The following is an 18764-nucleotide window of genomic DNA, read 5'->3' as shown; positions in this document are numbered from 1 at the left end:
TAGCTTTCAAGACCACAGACTCTTAAGAATTTGCTACAGTAGCAGTATTTCAACCCTTAGTCCCCAATATAAGCAGAAGGTGAAAATATAAGAACAGAGTAAAAAGATTTGAAGTGGAAAGAAACACTGTAAAGCCCCAAGTGAAAATAATAAAATGTGTACAAGAGACCAATAGGAAGACATGGTCATATTTATGATTTACTGTTAAGTGCTAATTTCTTTGGCATATACTACTCTGGTTGCAAGAATCAGTACTCTTGAAAATATATATCCCTTCAGTTCACAATCACTGTGCTTTCACAAGAAACTATTGCATTACATTGCAGCTGCAAAACCCATCTCACTTCTCTGACTGTTCAATAATTTCGATTTACTGACTTCTATCTTACTTGCTGGATTCAAGGCAAACTTTGGCTAAAAAAATATGTCTGCAATTGGGAAGTCAATTTTCCCCAAAATGGGAAATCTGTTAAAATTTTTTCCAGCTGTCTTTCCACCTCTTTTAGTCTTTGTAACACTCCAGCATCTCTTATAGCACATTCTCTGTGAAATCACAGAGGCAATTTATTATTTTGGATCACAGCTGATCCACATAGCTTACAAACTAAGCCCCTGGCTGATCAATCAGATGCCTTTGGAAGGACCTTTGAGCCAGGACAGATTCTGACTACATTCAGTGAGGCTCTGCGCAGGCCAGAGATCTATCCAGTTGTATTTTGTTGCTGATCAATCAGAGTCTAATACTGTATCTATTTTATGCTGTGTTAATAATACATATTACTATTAATATCATTTAATAAGGCACTTCTTTTAAAAAATAAAAAGTCCTCAAATTCCTAGGTCATTAGAACATAGTTGGGGAGGAGGGCAGAAAGAAAGCTCTTCTCTGTTAATTTGACACATCAGGAATATTGCTTACTGTTGTTTGTTATAGTAGTCCTAAAGCAAAAACCTAGTGTCCTGCTTACTTAATAGAATGATATATATTCATTTCAGGATGTTATGTGCATAAAGCGTCTGGTAATGTGCATAAATGTGCTCAAATTTGTATCTATTTTGATTCCTTAAGAAAGTTCAAATATTTTGGACCCAGATTTGAGGTGATACATATGATATTATTAAGTTAAGGAATACTATTGGCACTGTTTGTGTGCCAGGTTACCGCTGCAAACAAAATTGATTGCCAGCAAAACGGACACTAAGTTTCAGCTATAGGGTTTACTCTTCAATAATTGATGGCTTCCACACCTGTGCAATGACGCCAGCTTTCTTTGCTGAAAATTTTGGCCTCGGAGCAGTAAACAATGAGGATGTGGTGGTTCCTGGCTTAGAAAATGCAGAGTAGCTTGTAGGTGAATATGATTCATTATCTGGGATAGAGACATTTGACTGGAACGAGGGTTGTGAACTGTAGGCAGGCACGGAGTACACTGAAGATGCCCGGCCATGAGGAGGAGAGCCAGCACTAGGTGGTCTGAAAGGTAGAGCTTGCTTTGAAGTGGACAGCTTTGATGTCTGCTTAATAGCAAGATTTTCTTTAGTACTAGGAGGTTGAAAAGTAAATAAAGATGCATCGAGTTGATAAGGTTTATGTTTCATAATATCCAAGGCATTGAGACTTTTCTTAGGTTTTCTTTTTGTGTTTTTGTTAGCAGCAGTGGACTTAGAGGAAGGCTTAATAGCACCAGGAGGATAAGATGGGCAGTGGATGGGATTATAAGCAACAGGTGGAGGTGCTCGGACATTAGATGAATATTTCCAAGAGGCTGGTAAAGATGGAGTTGGAGATGAGGCTCGTGCCATGTTTGCCTGCACAGTCTCTGAATCTACCACATATTTCTCCATTCGGGAGTGCCTTCTCGCAAATAACTGTGCTCCTTTTCCACTCATAGCTGGTGGCATCTCAAAGGGTGGCTTTGTTTCTCCAGCACTTGGTGTGACTGGTGTCTTGGGTGTATGGTTTGGACTCGCTAGCGTTGCCTGAGGCCCTTTGAAAGGACCAGCTAGGTTGAGAGTACTTGGGGGATGGACAGAAGAATGAGGATACTGTGGAGATTTGAGTGGTGGAGGATATGCTGCCTGAGGTGAGACTGGTGCTGGGAAGGAAGGAGGCTTGTTAGAAGCCACAGCTGAAGGTGACCAAACTGGTGAAACAGGAGTACCAGCAGTAGGAGAGACCTTGAGTGAAGGCTTTGGAGCAACAGGAGGAGGAGCCTTCTGTTTAGATGCTTGAGTCTGCATGAAATTGCAAGCTTCTGCTCCCAAACTGAGGTAGTCTTCTTCAGGTCCTGACTCAAAACCAGCTCCAGTACCTTTTTTGCCCTCTGCATTGTGTACAAGGGACAATAGGGCAGGATTAGGACTTACTTTGGGTGCTTCTTTGAAAGTGAACATAGGTTTTGAAGTGCTTCTTCTCTTTGCCTCTTGCAGTATCCCAGTTCTTTTGGCTGGCACTGCAATCCTTTCATCTCTCGATGCTATATGTTCTGTTGGCTCGGTAAGTGACCACACAGTTGGGGCAGATCTACTGGCTATAGGAGCTGAAACAGGTCTGTATAAAGCCTCAGGTGGTGGGCTAATAGAGCAGTAAGGAGGTGGGGCTGGTATATCTGAAAGAGGACTAGTGACATTTCTTATGGGTGAAAACGGTGCAGCTGCTCGGTTTTGAACCCCAGAAGGGAAGGGTTTAGCTGTTTTATTCAAAGATGCTGCTTTTTGGGCTTCAGCGGGTTGAAAAGAGAGGTTTGTGTCTGGAGCTAAGCCAAAACCATTTTGTTGTATCATTTTACTATGATTCTGGCTCACGTTTGTGTAACTTTTGCTCACACAGGTCTGCTGTCTTGACATTTCTTCCTGTTTTGTTTGATAGACTGAAGAGCTTACCTTCTGGTAGCTGTCAGACATGGTGGCTTCCCTTTTTTCCTCTGTATGCACTGTACTTGCCTTCATCTCCTCTTGCTCAGCTGTAATCTGATCCATCCTCTGCCTTCTCTTGGCAAACATGAGGGCCCCTTTACCTGTGCTCTCTGGAAGTGTTTGCATCTCCTCTCCACTTTTTATCTTCTTCTCAACCTCAAGTAGACCACTATCCCAGTCAAACGTCACAATCTTACCGTCGTTCTCAGTGTCAGAGAAGAAATCTTCATCTATTTCTGACTCGCTTGTTGCAACCAAACTCACTTCAAAAGTGTTTTCTTTGTCCCCCTCTTCACCTTCACCTTCTTCACCCTCGTCTTCGTCACGTTCTAACTCCCCGGTACCGTAGCTGACTAAAGTATATTTCCTTGCCCTTTGACGACGCTTCTTGAACATCAACACCCCTTTGGAATTGGGATTGGGAGCTGCTGTCAGCAGCAATGCAATACTTTTACATTTAGATTTGGCTTCTTTGACCTGTTTCTCTGACAGACTCTCACTTCTCCGGAGCCCTGTGGAAAGAATTGAAGTGCACATATAATTATATGCAGCCCACAAAAATATGAAGAGACTATCAACAAATAGCTCTTCATTTATCTGTACTGAAATATACCCTTCCCCCATATTAAAACATTTCTTTTGTATGGAGAAGTCATTATACTTAAGCTTTTTCCACAATATCAACTCACTTGCAAATTCCGTACCCAGAATTCCCTAGACTCCTGCCCATGCAAGTTCAAAGGCTCCATCTCTTTCTTTTGGACTTTCTTAGTTCAATGTGTGTCTTTAGTTCTAATATTCTTGATGTGTGTTCCCATAAGTGATCTCAGCAGCAACAGGCAGATGATATTTTCTCATTTACTCCATTTCTGTGGCCTGGCATTTACCAAGTGTTTGATCACAGTTCCTAGGCTTAGATCAGACATTTCCAGCCATCCACACCCATGACTGCTTAACATTTGAGACCAAATGAAATGGAGTATGTTCCGTCTGAGGTTGGTACCAGCTTCTGCTATTTATGTGTTTATTTTGCTTTTAGGAATGACAAAATGTATACTGTTGCTAGAAGTCAGTATGAGTCTATGAATTAACTATTTAAAAGCAAGTGTACATCCACACAGGCATACAGAGAAGCTATTAGCATTAACTTTCAGCTCCTTAGAAGGCATGGGAGTTTGTCTATGATACTCAATGAAAGCAGGTTGCGGTCTTTTAACAGTCATTACTTGCCTGAAACATAATCCAAAATTGTATGGGATATCAGCTCCAGAGTATTTCTTTTGAAAAAGCAGCAAGAATTAATACACATTTAAGAACTGAATCAAGGAGGCTCAACTAACTTCTCAAAAGAATGCTCTAGCATATATCAATCCTACACATTTCTTAAAGCATGAACTACTGGTTTTCATCAAGTCATGTGGAACAGGAATAGATGCAACTGTAAAGCTGATAGATGCACTGTGCATCAGCATGACTGCTTTCTTGTTATGTGAGATGGAACATGTGCCTCAGGGGGCAGTGCAAGTCAATGCTAGTCCCAGTTTCTTTCCCTTCCTTGTATTCTACCACTGCATCTCATGAGTGACAGCCTCAATAGCATCTCCTTTTTGAAAAGATAGAATTTAAAGCCTTTCCTGCCTCAATCAATGGTCCTCCTTCACCTGACTTCAAAAGGAAAAAGTGTGCCTCTCATACATGAAAATAGAGCAGTAAATTATTTGGTATCTTTTGCTAGCATAAATAAAGCAAACTCATTCAAGAAAGACATGTGGTGTATTTTCTATTAATGATCCTTTTAGCCGTGTCAGTAGATGGAGTCAGATACTTCTCCTATTAAAGGCAATTGGAGTTTTGCCATTATGCCAGATGATAGGACCAATGGTTCTCACAAGAACCTATAAAAGAGAAAAGAGCATGGCACCCAAAGTAGTGATTTGTGATATTTTATTGTGAGAGCCAAGTAAAAAAATCCTTGGCTCACTGCTTTGATGATCCAAGTGCTTGAAATAGTCACTGAAGACTACTTTTTTCCAAAACTATAGGCTTTAATGTTATAGTGCCTCTGCAAACAGAAAGCACGTTAGTTCTATGCTTTCAAATAAGATACTTGCATCAGCATTGAGTGTTTTTCTGGGAAGGGAGTCCAGCAGGTACCCATACAGTTCTGTAGAAAGCAAAAACTGAAACTTTTTAATTTGCTAGTGTATTTTTTCTTTATTCATCTGGATAGTTACTTAATCAATGGTTTCAAAAGATGGCAGCAGAAATGTTACTTGTTCAGGTAAATATAATCTGATTACTATTTACAGAAAACTTTTCTGCTGAAGAGATTACACACCTATAATAAATGTTCTTTTCTAGTTTAGACTTCAATGCTGCATTACAACTTTTAGTTTTACAAAACTCTTGTGTCGTATTTGCTGCACATAGACTATTCCCCTACACTTCGTTATTTGTTCTAATGTGTAAGTAGGATTTTACTATTACTAGCACTAATAATAATAATAAAAGCAAACATTTTATAGATTAAATCAGTGGTTGCTAAGGAAAATGACCTGCCAGTAGATTAGAAGGAATTGAGGTTGTCATAGTTCAGATGAGAAAAGGACAGAATCTATGTCCTGCTTGAAAGAAGAGTTCATTATGTAATATGTAGGTCATTCTTTTCGCATTTGCCTTATTAGACAGACACTGCAAGTAATTCTCTAAGACAGGCCCTGTCCCACAGGTGATTCTAACCTCACAGCCAAAATGTAAAGCATGTGCACTTTTCTTTTATGCTTCATTTAATATGCCAAAAATATGTGGGTTACATACAAACACTTAGGCATAAGTAACTGCTTAATACACTTGCCAATAAGATACAAATGGTTATCATGCTAAAAATACACTTCCAGAGGAATTAGCAGTGGGTTAGCAGACTAATTCCAACACTGCATATGAAAGATAGCTTGTTGCTACAGTATATCACTGCACACATTCAAGCACCTTTGACATACAGCTACTAAATCCCCAGACAGGATTCTTAACATTGTTGGGAAAGAGCAAGCAACCAATAGAAGGTCCCAAATGAATAAAACAATAAACAAATAAATCAATAAATCATACGTATCTACGCTCAGTTAAGTAATATTGGATCCAGTTGCAATATTACTTTCATGTAAACTTCTTGGATACATTTTGAAGCTAACTTCTGGATATGGAAGTCAGAAGAAATAACATGTTCACTTTACAGTCTGGAGAAGAGTGACAAAACTGAAAGGATCATGTAACAGTTATACACATGCTAGTGTCTGTCAAAATCTCTTCTGCAGGCAGCATTAAGCTTTTCTACTAGCCTGTTTTATTAACTTTTAAGAGCAGTGTCATGGCTTTGATTTTAAATGATGCAAATGACAACATAATTTTTTTGCTATAAAAGGAGAAATCCATGAAATTCACTTTGACACGTGTAAGCAACTTTTTTTTTCATTAATATTCTACAGATTTTCTCTGAGTTTACATTAGAAGAGCAGTGGAATTCAGCCCTTTTTGGAGATGTAAGTATTTTTAGTTGGACAAAATCATGACAATTTCAAAGCGGAAGTCTACTGATCGAAGTTATTCAGCACAGTTAAGGCATGGGTGTACTCTTGGGTCATCACCATAAGCATTGTATATAAAGCAAGAACAGAAACGTTGTTTAAAAGAAAAAGAGAGGGAAAGTTAGAAAACTGCAGAAAAAAACCTCTAAACATTTTTTTTCTAATGCATCCTAAATTCTGAAATCATGTTTAAAGTTACAAAAGATATCCTCAGGCAGTGCAAATGATTAAATGGGACATACTTACTTGCGTGCCTTGCCCTGTGCTTGTGAGGTCTGTGATCCTTTCCCGAATGCTGGTCGTCTTCTCTCTGCTCTGTGCCTTCTGATGAGATTGCAAAGGAGAGAAGGGAAGGAGGTGCTTCTGACTGCCCTCCTTCCACTTGAGAATCAACACACCCCCTTTCAGCTAGAGACCTGGGTGCTTCCTTGTCCCTGTTTGAACAGTCTAGGATCACCTCAACCCTGGGGAGAGATGGATCTGCACCTTGGATCCTCTTGATCTCTTTGCTACTGGAAAACTGGACTACTTTGCTTGACCACTGGATGTTGCCTTCTTTCGTGCCCAGGGGAATGGAAATTACAGGGCTAGTCCCATCATCTAGTACACTATGTCCTCTTCCTGAAGAGGTGCATTTTTCTGTTCCCAAGAGAGTCACAGCAGGAGCATTGGTGCCCTTGTGCGCATCATTCGAGAGTGACAACTGCAGCTCAACCATAGTACCTGGCCTTCTTTCTTCTGTCTTCCCTCTGAAAGCAGCCTCATCTGTCACAAGTGGTTTAGAGGTGCCTATCACTTTAGGAGTAATTCTGTGGCTTTGTGTGGTCTCTTGTTTTGTTGCAGAAAAGTGTGTGTTGCTGTCTCCTGCTCCCTGGTGAGTCTCACTGTATATCTCTGTGATGCATAAATCTCCATGGAGTATCTCTTTCGCTGTGTTAATTTGCAGTGTAGCACTCTCCCTATAGTCCTCATTTTTTATGTTATCTTGCTTTCCATTTTCTCTTTCAGCACTCAAGGTTTCATTTATCCCACTGGAGGATCTGCACATACATAAACAAGTAATTCAAATACAGTAATGTAAATACAGCAATTGTAAGTAAAGTTACAAAAGAAATTTCTGTATAGTATTTTTTCCTTATATTAATTGTAGTGCCTTCTGGCAGGTTCATTTAAGTAGAGAAATTTTCCCAGAATGTACAGGTCCGAAAATGAAACATCTTTGTGTCTTTCAACATTTTTCAACTTGAAGGGTTCATTAAGAAGGACATTACACCACTGTGGTAGCACTGTAACCCTGCTGCCATCCTTCTGCAATGTTGAATTATATCATTCCTAACATCAGTGTGCTTTCACAAACACATTTCTTTGGCAGTGCTTCGAAACAAATGCTGCTGAGACTTCTGGGCAACATTTCTTCCTGTTTCACACGTGCATGAGAAAATTAACTTTATATGACATCAAAAGAGTAGTTCATTTTTGGGTCTGTAGCTACTACTGCAACTGTTTTAGGTATCATCCTCATATATAGTTCCTGTCCCAAATAACTTCGTCTCTAAGGAACAAATAAGTACTGGCTGAGAATCAGAGAAAGGAGAATGAATACTTAAAATACACATTTGAAGATTTCCTGTGAGGATTATCATCCTTATATATCATGGAATATTTAAAACATCTTGGGCCTATTCCAGTGATCCGGTGTAAAAGGGTAGTGAACCTATACAATATTCCCTAGTTACTAGAAATCATAGATTTCTAGCTGTCAGATATTACTTTGAAATCCTGAAGCCTGCTATATACCTTAGTGTAGCTCCTTTTTAAAAACTATTCTTTCCTCTGGCCCAGTTAGGTGATTTTACTGGTGTTAGAACTCCCAGTGCACACTCCAGCTCCTTCTTCAGTATTCTAGGCCATAATGATTACTATTAATTCACAAAGAAAGATTTTCTGTACATGTAGCGTGATATTAAGGCTTTCTGTTGACTAGAAGATGGCAAAGCACTTTTTCAAGACAAAGAAGCAATAGGTACCCTCAGTAAAGTGTTGATATCAAGTATTATGGAGATTTCTGTAATCAAAAGCAGGCCCCAGGTACTCTGAAACTTTAGAACTCCCCCACAAAGAAAGGCTGGAAGAAGTGACAGAATAAGTAAATCTGTTAGTGCATTTGAGAAACTTCAACATCACTTACTATTCTAGCATGCAGCATACTGTTTGCAGCAATCTGGGTTTGCCTCAAATAGCACAAAAAGAATAACATCCATTAAATCGCATATGGAGCTATGTTAAGATCAGACAGATTTTAATTTAGTGAACTCTTGTGAGTGCTGCTGGATTCCATCATATTATGCTATGTGGATGATCAATTGTACTGCTCTTAAGTACAGATAAATTACAGAAATCTGTAAACATTTCCTTGTAAAATATGACACTGGGGGCTGGGCCAGCTAAATGTTAGCCTTTATTGGTAGCTGAGTGATTGTGTGTATGTGTGAGAGAGAAAGATTTCCCCCTTAAAAGGCCCCTGCTACTTATGGGTATACTTCTACTCTATATAGACATAAATGAGTATCAGTGTGTCAAGAGGCAGAATCCTGGGTCTGATCTCTTTTTTGTCATTTAAGATTCTGTTAGACAAATTATTATTTTTGTTTCAGGTTTTTCCAGCTCATTGCAGGAACAACATCTATGGTGTTATTCCAGGAAGGAAGCAGAACTCATGGAATCAGCACAGCAGGGTTGATCGCAGAGTCATGTTTTACTCCATGGTGCATTTTACTACATGGTGCATTTCATTTGGTATGTACTGAGCACACTCCCTACTTCCCCCTAGAAATTTCCTTTCTACACTCAGCAGTAGCCCAAGAATTGCTAACACTAATGTGAAAAGGGCAGGCTAATGTTTCTGTTTCTGTTCCTACTCTTAATGTTTCTTGGATACATCTGTTCAGCATTTGCTGGGAAGGTCAATAAGATGCTCCCCCACATGGCATCTGGAGAGTGCCTGCCCTGCAGGGTGTCTCTTTCCTCTGATCCTGTAAAGCGAAGCTTTTTTGGGCACCACTGGACAGTAACTGACTGTGGTGTACACAGGGGGTTGGGAAAACCTTTTTTAGTCATCAGAGGACAAGGAGCATTTTAACAACTACTTTAAAATACCATTTTTTCTCCAAGTAAGCTTAATAAGAGCAGATTATTAGGCCAACAATGAATGCCTATGAAAATCTCATCCTTCACACAAATGTATCCGGAGCAGTCAGAAGCTTCCCAAGGATGAAAGTTCTTCCCTGCCAGGAAAAGATGCTTGGATGCTAAGATCACCACTGGAACACCACTTTAATTAGATATTATTCTTTCCTCATGATTTCCAGTGTTTTGTTGGGATGGCTACTAACAAATGGCTGCTCAGGAAAGGAAGGATTTGCTTCGCGTTGCTCTCAGAGGATACTAAGACACTTCCTGAAAAATCCTTCTGGTGATAGCACTCAGAGAGCTAATACTCACAAAAAGGTGACAGGAGAAAAGAAGTATTTTAGTTTGTTTTCCCATACCCTGGAAGATACTGACATTTGGGGCTGGGAGTTGAAAGAGATGAGCTGATGAGAAGAAATTCAAAGAATCTCGTCTTTTTAGAATCTCATAGGTTTAGAACATTTTAGTCACTTTCAGAGCATCAAGCAACTGCAACTTTCTTAAAATTTCTAATAGACACAGTTTCATTCCATGAATCACTGAATTATGTAGCCTAAACATTCTGGTTTGGTTCTCATTTTTAGGGCATGTCTTGCTTTTCACTGTTCATTTAAGCAGGGGCAATGGAGTGAATGGAAATGTGCTGTCACTTTCAGCTAGAGCGTACTCTGGCCTTCAGACCAACTGAAGTATCTGTTATAGACCAGCAACAGGCAGGGATCAAAGCATATGGAGCTATTTCTATGGCTGCAAAGACGACAGCTGGTCAGCCACAAATACCATTTTTACAAGTTCAGTTCCAGTAGTCATCTTATTAATTAAAAACATAAGAATGCACATACCACATGAGAGGCATTCAAATGGTAAACTGCTGAACCAGATACAAGAGTTATGCACTATGGAGAAGGTAAGCTGTAACCTCAGCTCTTGTTTTTCCCCTGATCTCATCACACTGATCCATTACTCAGCCCACAAGAACACATATGTACAGGCCATGCAAAATGTCTAATGAATACTCCTTGAGAGCATCTTTTTTTTGAGGCAGATTGTAACTTTGAACTACTAGGCATTTTAGGACAGTTCATTCGTGCAGGTTGCAGAGGAATTTCACATGCTGTTTAGATATTCCTGCTAACCAGAAACAAGTGTGTGTTTTGCACCAGAGTAATTTTAGCCTTTCCAGTAACACTGCTCTGTTGGCTGTTTTGATGAATCCTGACCCTTTTTGTCTTCCTGGTTCTGCCTGTAGGAGAGCAGACACAGGGAACTGCAGTAGCTCAGGAGGGAGCTGTAAGTCCTTACAAGGAATATGGAAGTTTCATCGGGTCTTTTCTTCCTCTTCTTACCCACACTGGAGGTAGTTAAGAGTTCATCTTGCCTGAATTTACAAAGTCTAGGGAGCGTTCTTACGGTAGGTGATTCTGAACTCAAGATTGCATGCATCACATTGGTAACAATTACAAAATGGTCATTGCAATAGACTGGTGTGCAATGAGCAGTAATGCTGGCTTGCTTGCAAGTTTAGATGAGGGTTCTCTACTTTAAGAAGCTCAAAGCATTTTCAAAGAAAACAGAAAATCAGTAGCACCATTTTATAAATGGATAAGCTGAGACGCAGAGAGCTGGGACTTGCACCTCGTCTAGTGAAGTGATAACAGCTACAGAAATAGAATTTGTGATTTCCAGACCCTCTCCCCCTCCTGACTACTAACGCATTTTGCCACCCAAGAAGACTATTTGCCATGTCATCGTCAAGGCATATCTGTGTAACACTTTCTCCATCTATACAGCCTTTGCTTTTTGTAAGTCTCACTTCCTTATCTATGGGGAATAACAACACTTCACTACTTCAAAGGAGCGGGATGAAAATTGATCTTAAAACTCTGCAGTATGCAGATCTGGTAGTGGATACCTTGTAAGTATTAAGAATACTCAATAAGAAATAAAATCGTTACAGCTGGAGACTGTACTCTTAATTCTGTGCCTGAACTGTGCCATTCAAATTATATACGTTACTTCCTTCAGAGCAAATGCTCTGTCTTTTCCATAAAGACAAGCAGAATTGCAGGCATTAATAAGAGGACTATCAGAAGCTCACAGTATAAGTCTGAAGAATGAGTGCATTCAAAACCAGCATTTTCTGTGTGGTTCACTAAGCAGAATTGCACCACAACATTCTGAGCATTCCTGTACCTCTTGATAAGCATCTGCAGGACGTCAGTCAGGCTTTCCATCAGAACAATCACTTCAGCATACGTTAAGTCTCCACAAGGCTTGCCATTGATTGACACCACCTCATCTCCCTCACACAGTCCAGCCTTAGCTGCTTTGCTCTTGCTGCGAACCTGCAGTGAGTTAAAAACAAATTCCAAATCACACAATTAGTGTTCATTTGAAAACAGCAGCAATCATGTCCTCAGCTCGCTTTTGTCTGTACAAAAGGAAAAGAATTGGTAATATTGATCATTAACAACTTTCTAGTAACCCAAATTAATAACCTGTCCCAGTGAGGTTAATGCTGTTCTAGCCAGTAATAATAAATACAAACATTTCTGCTTTACTGAGCTTGTGAGCTAGATGTGAAACAGACTCGTATTTGAATGGGGAGACATGGAAATTTAGGACAACAATCAATCAGAGTTTAGCAGAAATGCAAAAAATCTCATTAGTTTCACTCAAAATGAAACACTATTAGAGCTGAAATCTATGCCAACATTTTAAGTGTTATAACTTCAGGCTCCTGAAGCAAAATGCCATTATCTATATGTTGTTAGAGCTGTAGGTATACAGCCTTCTGATATACTGGACACTTTTCCTTAGATGCCCAACTGTAGGTTTAGTTGCCAGCCTATAAACATCTGAATCACTGGAGATCCTAAATCCATGTTTAGTCATCTGAATAAGTACCTGGATTTATTAAAGTTAAGACACACCTCTTAGGGTTTAATCTTCCCTGTAAAGTACTCATTCAAGAATCTTATGCAGCTCGTATTTCGCTGTTTCACTTCTTTTTCCACTGGCAGCATGTTATAACTTATCATAGTCTTTGTATAACAAAACCTAGACAGCTTTAACACCACTCAAGGTATGCCATACAGTTGTCTGCTATTTTTAAAGTACGTATTTGGCAAACAGTATGTTATATTAACCAAGATGATTGCAGGAGTCTATTTTAGAACGATACATACACATAAAAGGGCTGTCCTTGGGTTCTTTGCTCTCAGTTTTCTACCTGTTGGTGAGAGTACTTTGGCCTTATAAGATATGTAGTTGGTGGATCAAGACATTGTCCATATTAGTTCTCATAGCATTTTCTTGGAAAAAGATAAAGAATTAGTATAGTTCTACCACACTCACAGTGGCAGAGTCAGTTCCCACTAGCTCTAGGAAAGCTACTTCTGTTACACACCAGACTTGAGGGTGCCACTGTACCAGACTCATGGAATTACCCCAAATGTATGAGTAGATCACAGAACTGATAAATAAGATGCATTTCTGGAGGCAATTTTGACTAGTTTCTTCATGTCAGGATAATATGTGGAATAAAGAATGAGACAGTACATTTTTCTGTGGCCATGCCGTATATCTTTGTTGTTTCAATTTAAATGTATCCATATGTCATATTGTGACTTTTTCAGTTGTGAAGAAACAGAAGCCTGGTGCATATAAAAGCCAGTTTCTACCTTGCAGAGTTACCATTTACAAATATGGAGTGGTATGCTGCTCTGTTTATCTCCCCTTAGGCAAGAGCATAAACATCCTTGTGCTTTGGGAAGAAATGACAGTTGAAACTGCTTGGAATGTTGTGCTTCATATATGTGCTAAGAATGTGTTCAGGTTTTGGTTTGTTTTTTTTTTTAAATATGAGGGTATGCTACTAAAATTTTGCAAGACACCTTAGGCCTCAATGTTAGTATTTAATGTGGATGCCAGGAAGAATTTAGAGTGAGTCTTTTTCAAAAAGCAGCAATTATAGCAACATGTGAACTCTGAAATAGCATAATGTGATTGTAAAGAATAAACTTGTTTTAGTTTCTTTAAATATCTGAGAATTTTGGATCAGTTCTGTCATAGATTACCACTAGAGCTGTCTCAGGAGAGAAACTGTTACCCATTGCATAACTTCAGTAATCTGTGTCAAAAAACAAAAGTACAAATGTACTGCATTAACAGGTCTGAATGAGTTGATAGACAGCTCAGCCACTTTGGTAATTTTTTAAACAGACTGTTTGGTAGCATTCGAAGAAAATAGACAATGGCACTGAATTTCTCTTTAAAGTTCTTGAAAGAGCCCCTCAGGCCATTTTGCTGCCTTGTGAATTGTAGACCACAATTGTGAAATATTGTGCTGCTAGGTTAGAAATACACCATCATCATTTATGTTATTTTAGCCTCAGGATATCACCAGGTTACTCAGCAATATGAAGACTGCCACGCGAGGCAAACTGTAACTGTTTCTGGTTTTATTTCATTTTCTTTGCTGGAAACCCACAAAAATGAACAAATAACTTACTAATGTAAACCAAAAACTTTCAGATTTCTGGGAAAAAGCCCAACAAAACAACAACAACAAATATCAAGACTTCTGGAAAGCAGGATCTTCCTGGTAGAATTTGTATTTAGTGGACAGTTTCGGCAGAAAGCCTATATCAAGCCCACAACAAAAGCTGCCTTTCGTAGCAAAAATACAACTTGTTCTCACAGGGGACAGTAAGAAACCTTTATCCAGTTCTTTGGAACTTAAAGCAAGGCAGATTTGATTATAAGCAGAAAAGATTCTTCTAAAGCTAGTGCTTGCTCTCACTTGATAGTGCAGCTCAGGATCCCTTGGTTGCTTGTTTATCTGATCTACTGTGGCCTGGAGTTTTCTTTAGAAACGTGTTTTTTCCTGTAAAATTTGTGAATGGGATCTCACTACTAGAAATAATAAGATTGTAGGTTTTTTAATTTTTTTTTTTAATCTTTCAATGCTTACAATACCTATATAACAGGGAAGCTAAGTCCATACTGTTAGTGCTGAGCCTGTCAGGACACTAAATGTTGAACAGCGTGAACATCATGTTGAAGAGCTTTAGCCCACTCTACCCTGGTGCTACCTCTAGTGCTTTTATGCTTCCTCCCAGTCAGGATTCTTCCTTTTTACTATTCATTTATTCATTAGAATGCTTCAGTTTTCTTCCAATCAAAAGATTTCCAGTGAAATGGCAATGGAAATATTTACTCTTGATGCCAAAAGTTTTAAGGAAGTCATAGAAGAAGGTGTATTGGAATTGAAGCCTTAGTCGATGCTCTGCCCACAAGGAGTTTTAGATTTATGAATTTTTCATGGTATTCAAGTGCTCTTTGTAAACACTTGTACATAAAGACTTCAAGTTATTCTGAGATATTTGTTACAATATTGTCTAATTTCAGGTGTTTAGATCATTGTTCCTAGAGGATGTGAAGAACAGTGCTGAATTCCTTAGACAATTTACCTGAATTCTTTTTGTTCCCAGATTATTCCTATATCCAGAACTTCCCACGATCTGGAGGGCCCCTTGCTGCTTAAAATGTCAAGTGTTGAGCAATTCCTCATATCCAGAGAGATGTCAATCTTAGGGGGAAAATCCTTTATGAAGAACTTAGCCTGGATGCATTCTGTTGTCTGAGTACTACAGAGGCACCAGGAGCCTGCACAAGCAGCAGCAGCAACACTGCTCCCTGGGACAGAAGGCCACAAGAGCTGATGGAGGGTTTCTACCACCTCACCTGGCACCTACTCACAGCTGCTGCAACAAGGGTCTAGTGGCTGTCTTAGGAGGCTCTGTAAAGACTTGGGCTGCAAGTGAGTAAAGTCTGGATGCTGTGATGTACTGATGAGAGATCACATCCCAAAGGCATACATAAGTGGAGGGGAAAAGTGTGGGATAGTAACTCACTGTGGGTTGGTGGCAGATGTGGGATGCTGCTGGACTGGAGTAGTCATGGATGCCTGCAGCATGTGGCAGTTTCAATGAGTTTCCAAACCAGTGAAAGATGAGTAAACAGGGATACGCCGTAGTTGTGTGCATGTTAGTGTGGGGCAAAGAAGGGGATTTGTAGAGAAAGCTAATGTTTCATGCTGTGTTTGCTGCTGTGATTTTAGTCATTCTGTCACCTGGAGGCTCCTTACCAGGTAGCAGGTATTCTGCTCCTTTGATTTAATCTGAAAGCAGTTTAGTTTATACAACTCAAAACTGTTCAATGACATGTAACAATGTATGGTAAATCAAGATAAAAGGGAAGCTTGCTTCAAAAACTGTAGTCCTGATGAAGCTTTTAAAAAGCTGAAGTAGATGCACCTGTTACTTGTTGTGGCTGCAAGTGGATGCACAGACAGCAACTGGGGCTCAACTTACCAACTGATGATCTTGGTTGTGTCTGAGCCCTATAATAAGCAGATCAGAGAGTTGAGGTATGTTGAATCTGGTAACGAGGTCAATGAGTTGTAGTTTAAAGTGAGGCAAATGAACTTAAGGCCACTCTGCTGTCCTGGTTCTCCAGCTAAGAAATTGTTAGGGCATTTCATAGTTTTGCTTTTACCAGTGACTTTTGGAAAGGATGACATATATCTTAATCTTATTCTGGCATGCTGCTGGGAGTGCACACCTGTATCTGCGATGTGCATCTATGTGATGTGCTTCAGATGTAGGACTAAGGAATCAGGCTCAACGATTGCTTAGTTGGGCTGAACAACCAGTCTGAGAAAATAGGCAATCTGAGCATAAGCACAATCCATTTAGTCTAAACTTTTCTCTATTAAAGTAAGACTTCTGTAGCTTTAAAATACATGTATATTTTCACAGTGATATTCTCAATTCAAAGCAAGCTTTAGAAACAATGAGTTATTATCAGAACTATTTACTGATGCATTTTCAGTTTTCCAGCAGTTTTTAGACAACAGAATGGAAAATTTGGCCGCTGGATGTAGTGGAAATACCCTTTGCTGCTATTTAAGATCCCTTGCTCTTACAGACAGAGTAGTTTCTTTCATTGAGGGATCACTTCTGAAAGAGCCTATTCAGTTTAATATCCTATGTGTTTCCTGATGTATCTTCTGAACCATTATATGGCCCTCAAGTCTTGAAGCTGCTTTCAGTTAACTTTACATATCTAAGTTCTTGGTGTTAGCCTTGATGGCTGGCTTCACGTTTTGTTGCGATGAAACATGTTGCCTAAAATAGCATGGCTTACCAGGCAAAGGTGAGTTCTGTAGATCAGTTATCCATTTCCATTATTGTTTACAGGTCTGAGCATAGAACAGGATGTGTGGTCATTTAGACCAAAAAAGTAACCTTTAGTGAGTAAGCTTTTTGGGTTTTAGATAGAAACATCTTTACTGTAAGTTAAACCTACCTCATAATGTGTTTGAGCTTTTCAGGGATCTCTGTAGATCCTTTAAATAGCTCATAGACTTCAGGCTTGAAATCATTGATCTTACTAAGTTAGAATCTTGGGTCTCAGCTTGCAGCTTAGTTCAACCCAGTATTTGCCAGTGCTCTTTGGTCCAGAGCATCAGCTCTTCCACCTGGAATGATCTAAACCTTCCCAAGCAGGTGGTGGGACACGTGGGAGGTACTCTATAGTCATATAATTAATAGAAGTGGCACAGTGACAAACTCATATCCCTTCTTTTTGTGGTTTTGGGTTTTGGTTTTATTTTTTAAAAAAACATTAAGTTTATAATGAGAATATCCAAACATATTTAACTTTTAACACTTTCTTTCCATCTCCAAGCTTTGCCGTCTTAAATTATAGTATGGACTGTATCAACACAAGTCTTAAGAAAAAAATTACCTGTTTCTCCTTTGCATAAACTTCATATAGATATTAGTACCTATCCAGAGGTTCAGATATTAATTCTCTGTTCTCTGGCTATATAGCCATCTATTACAAAATTTAGTCAGTGACATAAGCCTTTTTGTGTCCTTTCCTATCCATAAGGATCCAGTCTTTGTCTCCCTTCTCTAAACCTGCCACTGTGTAAAATATGTAGGTTTAGCGGTTTTAGTTTATTTTATAGTTACAGTTTTAAATGTCTTTGTTTTGTCAACTATCTGAAAACAAGCTGTCAATTTCCAGCTTTAAATTGACACCTCTGGAAACAAAGATGTAGCCTATCAATCAGCCTGTAGATCCTATTTTGTACAAGGAATCAAGACCTTTGTTGGAATTACTCTATTTAAGTTGCTTTGACCTGCATCACGATTTGGACACTAAGTCATGACTGTGATTTGTAAGTTGTATCCTTAAAATAATGAGGCAAAATGAAGTAAAAAGGAAAAAAAAAAACCCTAAAACTGTGATAAAGTTAGATTGCTTGTTGTACTGGTTGATAAATCTAGACTTGTTGAAGTTAGCATGTACTTTAGTGTTTTTAATGTGTCTATGAACAAGCCATTCAGCTCTTGAGCTCACTCTGCATTTTCTCATGGTTAACATGCAACTCCAGGATAACAGTGCTATCTTCATCAAGAATGCAAAATCTTCCCAGCTATTACTTTGCTAGTTCTTTCACATATTTTAAACAACGTTTCAAACACTTCAACTAAATTTATCTAAAATTTATTTCTTTACTACTGTGTTTGTGAAAGTCACAGGTGAAACATGGATATTAGAGATCATTACATGATTCAGATAGTCAGCTGGGAAAATCTAAGGCCAGAAAATATTTCATTTTCCTAGCCTCCATGTCAGGGTAATGAAACAGGGCAAGCTGCGATTGGTTCTCAGACCCCGTACTCATACATGCAGAAAACTGAATGACCTCTGTGTTCTTATTTGCCTTTGTAGAGATGAGCAGACAGAAAAGAGTCATCTGATCTTCAGAAAGGGAATTTGAGCCACTCATAGATTTAACTAAATGACAGTAACATAGTTTAGGAGTTCTTGGAAAGGTTTTCAAAACCATATACTGAGGAAATGTTCTTGCCTAGAACTCAGTCTGGGCTTTATGTCCACATAAATGCATTAGAAACACCACATTCTAGTCTAAACTGAAGGCCTGGCATTTTTGGCCATCAGACAAGCTACTTGCTTTCAAACTCAAACACAGTA

The 18764-nt window shown here is 39.1% G+C and overlaps 1 protein-coding gene across 2 annotated transcripts in view; it reads right to left on the bottom strand.

Annotated features, from left to right (window-relative positions):
* Positions 1–18764, bottom strand: part of SYNPO2 (synaptopodin 2) — an 88167-nt gene that overhangs the window by 16808 nt on the left and 52595 nt on the right. For both annotated transcript variants that reach the window (XM_010204257.2, XM_010204258.2), the window contains exons 2-4: positions 11883–12034; positions 6747–7540; positions 1249–3428 (exon numbers count right to left, since the gene is read on the bottom strand). In XM_010204257.2, the coding sequence (XP_010202559.2) occupies positions 1249–3428; positions 6747–7540; positions 11883–12034 (3126 nt within the window). The remainder of the gene's footprint in view (positions 1–1248; positions 3429–6746; positions 7541–11882; positions 12035–18764) is intronic.

Source organism: Colius striatus, chromosome 3, assembly GCF_028858725.1.
Source record: "Colius striatus isolate bColStr4 chromosome 3, bColStr4.1.hap1, whole genome shotgun sequence".
Taxonomy (NCBI): domain Eukaryota; kingdom Metazoa; phylum Chordata; class Aves; order Coliiformes; family Coliidae; genus Colius; species Colius striatus.
Note: the sequence above shows the minus strand (reverse complement) of the source record. Positions and strands in the feature narration are given on the sequence as shown.